The 10288-nt window shown below is 47.5% G+C and overlaps 1 protein-coding gene across 3 annotated transcripts in view; it reads right to left on the bottom strand.

Annotated features, from left to right (window-relative positions):
• The window catches only part of LOC147127003 (histone-lysine N-methyltransferase 2C-like), a 51893-nt gene extending 41885 nt beyond the window's left edge, over positions 1-10008 (bottom strand). For 2 of the 3 annotated variants that reach the window (XM_086021260.1, XM_086021262.1), the window contains exons 1-12: positions 9571-10008; positions 8362-8538; positions 6073-6158; positions 5075-5450; positions 4826-5005; positions 3574-3599; positions 3411-3500; positions 3126-3235; positions 2701-2851; positions 2117-2288; positions 774-888; positions 520-683 (exon numbers count right to left, since the gene is read on the bottom strand). In XM_086021260.1, coding sequence (XP_085877386.1) covers positions 520-683; positions 774-888; positions 2117-2288; positions 2701-2851; positions 3126-3235; positions 3411-3500; positions 3574-3599; positions 4826-5005; positions 5075-5450; positions 6073-6158; positions 8362-8537 — 1646 coding nt within the window. In that variant the 5' untranslated portion in view covers position 8538; positions 9571-10008. The remainder of the gene's footprint in view (positions 1-519; positions 684-773; positions 889-2116; positions 2289-2700; positions 2852-3125; positions 3236-3410; positions 3501-3573; positions 3600-4825; positions 5006-5074; positions 5451-6072; positions 6159-8361; positions 8539-9570) is intronic. The other variant, XM_086021261.1, reaches the window with a different exon arrangement.
• Positions 10009-10288: the final 280 nt, after the last annotated feature.

Raw genomic sequence — 10288 nt, 5'->3', positions numbered from 1 at the left:
AAATGGGAACAAATGTTGATCGTTGTTTTCCAGGGTTACAGCAGATGTTTGCAAATACCTTATCTTGAGTTAACACAATGATAATGAGTCTGCTTTCACAAAGGACGACAGAAATCAGACAACATGTACTGCTGACAGGCTGATGTTCAAAAATTTGGAAAATTGTAAGTTAAACAACGGCTCAAAATTATTAATCAATTATCAGACTATTTGATTAATTTGAGAATCGATTAGCTGTTGATTATTTGTTGCAGGTCAAATTTACAATAATCTACAAAGGGCCCAGGATGTAAGAAACACACTGTCTTAGACATGCCTATGGGTGACTAAATGAAGCGCCTGCCCCTCACTTCAACCAGCAAAATGGTGCCAAGGCAACATTTTTAGATTAGACACGGCTTTGGCCCGTGTACAAAACCAGCATACAGCGGAGGATAGAAAAGGGGAAATGTGGTGGAAAACTGTGTCGCGTATAATGTCACACGTCAGCTCTATAACATACTCCTGTTAACTGTGTACCTGAAGCAGCAGATGCATGTCACATAGTCCTGCAATGAGTACAAGTCGGGGGTGTGGCCACACATGCCACAAGGCAGAGCTGGGTCACAGGACACACAAAGGAAGGGGTGATTGGCCCAGTGACCTGACGACCTCATGCCACAGCGGAGACACACCCTACAGTTCTGGGAGAAGAGCATGCACACCAACATTATGCTGCTTGACCACAGTCTCGTGTGTGCGCGTGTGTGTGTGCGTGTGTGCGCGCGCATCACCTGGCAGGTCCATTTGCTGTTGGGAGTGTGATCCAGTGGAGGAGTCAGACAGTGTGCATGGTAAGCTTTATCGCAGCGAGCACACACCAGCAACGCTGATGTGTCTTCTTGCAGCCTAGAGCAGACGGAAGCACACACATTACATCATTGCAACAGTGTCTGCGAGTGTGTGTGCGAGTGTGCGAGCGTGCGTGCGTGGGGCGCATTAGGGCTGCTACAAACGGTTTTGCTAGTCAACTAGTCACCAATAGTAGTCACGGTTAGTCGACTAGCGTGATCATAGGCCAGTCGAAGCATATGGCACCAACAAGTAGCTGCCGATTGAATTCTTTAAGATACGTGCAAATTAAAAATGAAGGCAACTAAGACGTACATTCAACTTTTATTCAACTTTGCATCTTATACTAGCATTCCTGACATGCTCAAACAGGCTCCCTGATGCAACTTAAATTGAAGGCGATACTGAGGCCTTCACTTATTTAACTGTAAATGTCTTGTGTATTTTAAAATAGAAGCCAAAACGATATACTATACATAGCTGCACTACATGGATACTATGAAACTATAAACACAAAAACCAAACACTTCGGGTTCACCTCACGTTCACAAGCTGAGCCGTGATTGGTTGTCACCTGAGCCCTCAACACGTGATGTCGTTTTCAGTCGACAGCAAGCGGCAAAAAGTCATTTTACAGGTATTAATTGTCCATTGAAGAATAATGACGTTATCGTAAACGTGTACTCCATCCGTGCACGGCACCACACTGCCCTGAAGTGGCCGAGGCGCGGAAGAACAGCTAGCATTTATTTTTACAGTTTTATCAATTGCTAATATTTTAGTATCCTCTTTTTTTACTTCCTTATTCATTTTTTTCCCTCATTGTTGTGTCGAGCTCTGTTTTAAGATCAGTTGTCAAGGATTCCTCAAAATTCCAAGGATACAAAGATCCGAGGACTTTTTTGTCATACCGACACATTTCCACATGACTCGGCACAAATCACGACCCTCGAGATCCCAGGTTAGCCCAACTAAGTCTCAAGATGGGCGAGATGAAAATGCAAGAGGCTTCAATTCCACATGATATTTACAAGGAAGGCCATTTTGGACTTGCCAAAAAGTAAAAAAGAAGAACATCTATTCAATGTGCAGGGATGAATGGCCATGAGGCTGCGATGGTAGTTTGGAATTGTTGAGTTTTAGTAGTTGAATATTAAGTAAGTTTGAAAATCTATGAACATTTGTCATTTCATTCTCAACCAAAATAATTGTGCTGATTATTTTTGCCAGAATTGTCCAGCCCGGCAGTGGACTACTCTTAGCAGCCCGAGCGCGCATGCCTTACCTGCAGCTCTGACACACTCGACATGGAGCACACTGCCAGCCAGCCCGGATGAGGGAGGAAGGATCCAGGGGCGGGGCCAAGCATCTAGCGTGGTATTGGTTGCCACAGCGACAGCACATCAACAGACCGCCGACATCGTTGCCGCGTGAACACGACACGCATGACCGAGACTCTGAAACCAAAGAGCCACAAGGGACGTGCAGTGGTTCACAGGAGTGGAACCAACGTCAAGCAACACACGGACGCAGTATTGGCAGCGTGCGACGCCATGCAGAGCCCAAACTTCCCAAATAAATAAATGAAAATCAATCAAGCATGTCCTGTCCACTCATCGCTTGGGTTTAGTTTAGCCACATTGGCATTGCCTCGGTCTACTGTTTTTTTGCTGTCAAAACAACCCAATCCGGTACCGGCACACTGTGCTCAAAATGCAACTTTGTAAATGGCACGACTTGTCAGGTCATGTAGATCAAGCTGAAGTTGAGTTGAGGTCAGCTGCAGTCTTCAGTAAGTCCTACATTTGGCGACTTCACTTGGACTGGGCTCCCCACCTGCAGCCACGTGTGCGCGTGTGGCGTGCATACCCTTGTGCGCGTGTCTTGTGCACAGCGTGCGTTTCAGCTCCCAGTCCTGATGAGCTCCCGCAGCAGCAGCACATGGGAAGTGGTAGCTCCGCCCACAGCCCGTCTCTCGGCAACGCAGCGACGCTCCGAGACCACCGCAGAACACGCACACCTGGATGGGAGATATTGGGGGGGTTCCGTGAGGCTGAAACACACTTGCAGTTGCTGTGGCAGCATGCACTGATTCGCTTCCCCGTCCTTTATACGCTTTCTTCATCATTCTTATTAGGTTTGGATACAATGCAGAGACACTGCAGGAGTGCGTCCTTGTCAACTTGTTAAAGGGGTAATAGTTTGATGAAAGAGGAATACTTCATGTAATCATTTATTCTCTTCCTGTGTTATTGCGTGATATGTTCAGTTTGCCTTCAAGTACGGCACTTGACCTGTGTGCTCCCTGAGTCGATGGCTTTGTCCACGTACAGCAGCGACTGGCCCTCGCCGCGACACACGCCCTCAGACCAGGCCGCACACTGAAGGTGAGCGCAGCACTGACCTGCGCGCGCACAAGCACACACACGCGCGCACACACACACGCGCGCACACACACACACAACAAAGTCACTTCACAAGTGTAAGTGTGTGTGTGTGTGTGTGTGTGTGCGCGCGCGCGCGCGTGTGAGAAAGAGTTCAGGCACAAGTGACAGCACGCGCTTGTGTGTGCAAGGTACCAGTGGGGTCAAACAGCGATTGGACGTCGATGTCGTGCGGAAGTCCGATGGCTCCGAGCTGCTCCAGCAACTCGAAGGAAGACTCGTCGTCTGCGAAAGCAGAAAAGGTTCATCAGACTGCAAAGCTGCGTCAGCCAACAGGAAAACGCTAAACACCACTCACCGCACTGTGCTGGACTGCTGCTCTTCCTACAAACACACACAGGAGGTCAGTACTTGTGATTGCTGCTGAATTGCCACCAAGACAGTGGTTTTCAAACTGGGGGGCCGCGGGGCTACCATGAACACTAGTACACTCCTTTGCTCATTTTGCCCGCATAGGATGAAGTGAGCTTATGGCCGCGTAGGGTCGGCAGCTAAATAAAGTTGACTTTTTTAACCACACCCACACCCACAGGATGCGTACGGTGAAATGAATACGAGAAATATCATTGTGGTCTTTAACGGCCGAGACTGAGACAAAAAAGGAGCAGCAGGTTTGCACAACTGCTAGCAAGCAAGTTGGAGCTTCTGGTGAAAATAATTTCATCTCCAAAAGGGGGGTGCGACAAAAAAAAGTTTGGGAACCACTGCACTGACAAGCACGGCACTGCAAGAGACAAACAACATCAGAAGAATCCTTTCCACACGGTTTTGTTTGACATATGATAGATGAAGGCGATCTCGGAGTCAACATTGCCAAAGACATGAGGGCCCGATCTTAAGGATCAAGTTTGTATTCGCAAAAAAACACAATATGCTGAGTGTGGTCGGAATATAACACAGCAAGAATTGTGCAAATCGGATGTTTGCTTCTGGAGAAATTGAGTTTTTGGTGTGGCAAAAAGGCCCTTTTTGGTGAACATTTTTGAGTGATATCGCCGATAGAAAATCAAGCTTAAAAACAAAAAACCCCAAAAATAATTCAAGTCAAACAGTGTAACTTGATTCTTTTTCAACATCAACCTATCTCCTGGACGCTTTAGCTTGCCCGGCTACTCCGAATAGCCACCAATAAGCCCATACGGAAGGAACTTGTGCTTAAATGGCGCAGATGGAAGATTCTTGCTGAGAAATGTCATGCACTGAAGTCATCGATTGTTTGCTTTTGTCTGAATATGTGTGTTCTGGAGGATTTTATAGGCCTTCCAAGCCCAGTGCCCATAACATTTTCTTTTGAACAATTCCAAAGGTGGCAGCTCTTTGTCACGTTATTTATATACTGCATCTTTTATCAGTGTAAATTGTTCCAAATGAACGCTGACAGAAGAGTTAGAAAAAGTGTTAGCGACAGGAGAACTAAAACACAAGGGAAGAAATAAAGAGCCTACTTTTGTGTAAGATTGAAAAAAAAAAAAAGAAGATTAAAAACAGAAATGTGATGTTGACCAAAAAATAAAATAAAGATTTTTCTTTGCGTTCTTGTTGCAACTCACGTGTGCACCGTGTGGCCGCATGGGTAGGAATGGTCGTGACAATCGCCGTCGCGGTCCGAGGAGGTTCTGCGGCTGAGGACGTGAAGCGGGACGTAGCCCGGCGTGGGTCCGAACACCACCAGCGGACCCTGGCCCAGAGGGGGCCGCTCGCCGCGGTAACAGAAGGCACACTGCTGCAGGCTGACGGGACGACACGAGGACTGTGAGGACCGTTGACGTGGAAACAAACGCGCAGGTGCCGACGCTCACCGTCTTTCGGTGTGTCCCAGGCTGGGCGTGGGCGAGCCCGACTCTTCCGACATGGAGCGTCGTAAGAGAGGCGACGGCGCGGCGGCGGCGGCGGCGGCGGCGGCGTCGTCGTCCTCCAGGCGTAGGCGGGGCGACCGCGCGGGGCTGGAGGCCAGGCTACCGCCGCCCATCTCGGCGCTCAGGCAGGGGGCGGGGCTGTGAAGAGGAGGGGGCGGGGCAACGAGTGCCGTTTGCGGTGGCTCCTCCTCTGAGATCGATGTCGGGGACGGGGCCAGAGGAACAGGGGGGTCGCCGGCAGGGATTTCCGTGACGGTGGGGGCAGAGTCAGTGTTGGATCTCCTCCTGGATGCGGAGCCGCGGCGTCCAGTTGTCAACTCTGCTGACAAACAATTCAAAATCAACATCTTGCGCCTCCTCATCCTGTTTTCCTGCTCATCAAATTTGGAGGGAGGCCCATCCGCCTCATTTTGAGCCCCTCTGGGTCTGAAAGCATTTCAAGCATCTCACATCATGAACTGCTCTTACTTGACGAGCATTGCATTAACTTGGGTTTCTTCGTTTTTTGGGCTTTTTTTTTTTTTTAACACCACGGCGTATCGCCAACAACCGCAAGTCGCTCTTGAAGCTGTCAATGATGATGAAGAAGAAGAAGAAAAACGTGGTGGACAAAGAGCTAAATCTTGTTTTAGGACACATACAAGGAGAAGATTGTATTAACCCAAAAGATGCAACAGGAAATAAAACTTTGCTGCTAAACTGTACACACGCTCACTTTGGGTAGGTTTCATTTCATATGGAAGATGGTTGCACTTTCATTTTGTATTGAGTTTAACATATTTAGGAAAGAGAAAAGAATAACCTGTCAAATGAAAGAACAACAAAATGCATGTAAATACTTGAGAGAACTTGTCTTAATGTCTTAATTACATCAGCGGCTCAAAAATCCACCTTGGACTGAGCCAAGAAAAACCCTGATCATGGTCCTCATCCTCACTCACCTGCCGTCTTGTTAAGCGGTGGCGTTTTATCTGTCGTGTCCACGCCCTCTTCATCCTCCACTTGAGCTTGGCCTCGACTCCTCCCCCTGCAGACACGCGCGCGCGCACACACACACACAGACACGCACACGCACACACACACACACACACCCCCACACACACACACACCCCCACACACACACACACACACAGACACACAGGTATGAGGATGATCAAACCTGCGGCCGCACACTCTCCTCCTTTCCTGGCCCCCAGCATGCAACACAATCGCTTCCTCTAAAGCAAGCGTGTCAATGCCTGGGAACCAGATCCGGATCAGGCCTGTGACGTTGAGTTATGTGGGTCACTAAAATAAATCAAGCGTCATCTTGCAAAATGCCCTTTCTCTTTTTCATGTCATTTCTGTAGCGCGTGTCCAGTTCAGAGTCTCTGGGAGTCAGCAGCAATCCCGGGGGCTGCACACTGGACTGGTCGCTGGCCAAGTGCAGGGCACATGCAGGTACAGACTAGGGTTGTCACCATACCAAATTTCTTTTTCGATACCATTATGTATTTTGATACTTTTCTGTACTTTTGCAAACAGGTGAAACACTCAAATGTCAACATTTTTCTTTATTTTAAAACAGACTTCGGGAACAATAACAACATATAAAATAAATAATTGGTATTGGATTTTAGTTTGAATGTCACTGCTTTATTTTACTTTTTCTTATAATTCAAAGGGTTTGTGTTTTGAAACTATACATGAAACGTTTAATGGACATAACTAGAAAAAAAAATGGGGGCTCGTTATATCATCTAGGATAGGATTACCGTATATATTGTGGGCTAATAAAATGTTTTACAAAAATGTGTTTCAATATACTTCATTTATATAATGCTCTGTCTTTATGCCTTGATTGGTTGTTCAAATATTTTAAGAATGTAATTTCATTTTTTAAATGCATATTTGCATATTTTTTTACCATGGACATGTTCAGGGGTTGAAAGTGTCATTTTGGCTTACCCAACCGCTGGCGAGTAGATGTAGAGGAGAAGTAGAAAATTTCTACTAGACAAACAGAGTTTTTTACAATACAATACAGTAATATTAAATTGTCAGTTGTTAGAATTACATTTTCATGTATTGGTCTGTCTAAATGGATTTTCAATCAAAGCGATCACATGATGTCTCTTCTCTTCACAATATTTTATTAAAAGCTTCTACAAAAAGATGATTTTTTTTTTTTTTAAACCACCGGTACTCATAAATGGCTAGACATACAGAAATCACTCGCATTTGGCAAATATATCAGCTTAATTTCACCCCCTGGACATGTAGCTCTCTGTTATGTTGGCTCCTGAAGGTTTGCTACTGGGTTGGAAGGAGCCTTATACTTCTTTCATTGACGTTACAGTGTAGTGAACTAGTGAACAACTTAATCACCTCCCGTTCTTCACAGAAGTCGCGGAACAAATCCGCATTGTTGTCCTTCAAGCGTTTGGACAAATTTGACACGTTGCCTCCTTTCGCGAGGCAGACTTTGTAGCGCCGCCTACACTAAGGTGCTTCTGTGTTCATTGCCTTGCCTTTTTCATTCGGTTGAACCCAAAGTACTTCCACGCCGTACTTCGGGCCCCCGTTTTGTCGATGAGTACGGGCTTTTCTGCAGCTGCCATCTCTGTTATTATCTCCCACCTGGTTTGTCTGCGCAACTTCACTTTCTCTCTGAGCCTGAGCATGTAAGTTGGGCAACTACGCCACACTCATTGGCTGCGCTTAAAGAGACAGGCTCCGATTCAAGCACTTTCAATAAAATTAAATATAAGTACCGTTTGTTTTTAAATGTTGGTATAGTACCGTCTTAAAAACGTGGTACCGGTATACCGTGCAACCCTAGTACAGGCAAACAGGCACTCACACCTAAGGACAATATAAGGTCTTGCATCTCTCCCACTGGACGCTGGCAAGCTGTAGTGCACAGGGGGGGTTGCGGGGAACCTGGGAATCGACGATTGCCACGCTTATTCAAAAATTTGGGGGTTTCATTTACAATTTTTCTCCCCAGTGAAATCAAAATGAGCATCAATTATACGCAGATTGGAGCTATTTGTGGGCCTGCCCGGTCACTATGTCCCACAAATAGCGCGGGTCCTCTGTATACATGCTGATGAGATGGTTTCACAGTCAAAACGAACGTCTGGGGAAAAGCACGACGACCAAGTGACCCGAAACCGACATGGCTCACAGTGTAAACACACATGACACGTGGCAAGAGACAACCACCCGGCCTGACTCATCTCACTTACTTTTTCCTGGATTTGGGAGAAGGTGGTGGTGGTGGTGATGGTTGAGGGGGGGGAGGCGCAGCGCGGCTGCCTACGCCATCTTTACGAGGTCGCCCGCGAGGCCGCTTCTCCGACGCGGCGGCTTTGCGTCCGGCCCGAGTGACAGGAGGTGGCGCTCTTCTGTCCTCTGAGGGCATTCTGCATCAAAACATGAAAGACAACTTAACGCCCGCTTCCTGCTTGATGATGTCACTTCCTGGGCTGCTGGCATGCACACAAACATCAATAAGTTTAATCTTTCCAGAGAACTCCTCGGAATATTGGCCCATTCGAGCTTGGCTTAACTTAAAGTTGTCAGCCAATAATGAAAGGGATTCCCAGAGTAGCAGACTAAACCAAAGGGTCCGAGAAACGTGTTGACAAATGATCTGGTTACAGTTTTACTCCATTTTGAAGGTGCTTTGGGGTCAAATTTTCTATTGGCTTTAGCACACAAAAATGACATAGAAAAACTCGAAGCAAAATGACAGGCCAGTCAGGCATTTGGGGGGAAAGTGTGTTTTCATTGGTGAGAGAGAGGATGTCACTCTGACCCCGCTAATTACAGAAGCTTCTGGCACGTTTTAAACATTGTATTTTTCGCTTTAAATCCATGTGACTGCGTCTCATCTGGTGAATTTACTTTCACTCCGGATGGATTTTTAGTCCAAAACCTCCCACTTTAAATCTTAAAAACACTATTGAAATTCTTGGAAACTACATTATACTAGGACAACGTGAGACTTTTGCCAAGGCTCTGAGCAGTTAAAAGATGAGGAGGAGGAGGAGGAGGAGGAGGATGATAATGACGACCTGAAGTAATGGGCAGACGTTAGCCAGCTAACATTCTTGAACTCACGAAACGCCACCATCGGACAAGATGTGCTGTAAACGGCCAAAAGTTGAATTTGGTCCGGCGACGGGTCTCAATGTTGTAGTTAAGCTCGAAACATCTGTTTGAGAAAGCCAGCGAAACGTGTAAACACTGGCGTTAGCATTAGCATTTAGCTCGTCGCACCGCCCAGTTGACTGATCACTTCTGTTAGCAGCAGCTACAGTTAGCATGGCTAACTCTAGCCGTCACGCTCAAGGAGCCGCTCGCGTCCAGTTTCGTCCCAACAAGACCCAAAAGTCACACGTACGAGCGGCCCCGAGACGACAATAGCGAGAAAAGCCAGCGAAGCGTCTTACGGATTGGATGCAATTCTCCTTCTTTTGCTCTCCAGCTTGCTGCCAAGCTCAAGCGATGTGTTGACACACAACTTGTCCGAGCGCCAGCACGCATTTGCCGCTGCAGTCACAGCAAGTCGCCGGCCGCGTCTCCACTCATCGCGGCCGCACTAGTCGCGCTTGGCTCTCGGCGAATCGAGCAAGATGACGGAAAACGTTAAAGTTGCAGTCGAGGCTCCATCACGGAGGCCATGTTTGAGCGACCGAAGCACCGCCCGCCTGTCAGCGGCATCCAAAAAAGTAGGGCCGCCGCGGACAAGTCGAGTAGTCCGGCCCGCCGTGCAACACATAGAGCCCGCCTTGCGGCATGTGTGTCAGCATGTCTGTCTGTCTGTCTGTCTGCCTGCCTGAATCTGTGAGTCCGTAAATAAATGAGCACGCACTTTGTGTAGCCAACTGTGTGTTCGCTTGTACCGTGTCAAAGTGCATCTGACCCCGCGCACGGATCTGCTCGTGGTGATTCGGTGTGTGTCATCAGACCTCAAGTCCCGCACCGGATTTCAACTCGCAAGGATCCGGACTAAACACACAAGGACCCAGACTCAATTGACGAAGATCCGGACTGGATTCCAATAGGTCCGGACTGGATCTTTGGGAATCCGCACTGAAAGTCCGCCCGAGGATCGGGATGAGACTTATTTGATTCCAAATAGGACTCCGAAAGGAACCAGACTAGATT

Source organism: Filicampus tigris, chromosome 21 (assembly GCF_054856515.1).
Source record: "Filicampus tigris isolate MCC_2025a chromosome 21, RoL_Ftig_1.0, whole genome shotgun sequence".
Lineage (NCBI taxonomy): Eukaryota > Metazoa > Chordata > Actinopteri > Syngnathiformes > Syngnathidae > Filicampus > Filicampus tigris.
This window is presented reverse-complemented; position numbering and strand designations above follow the sequence as displayed.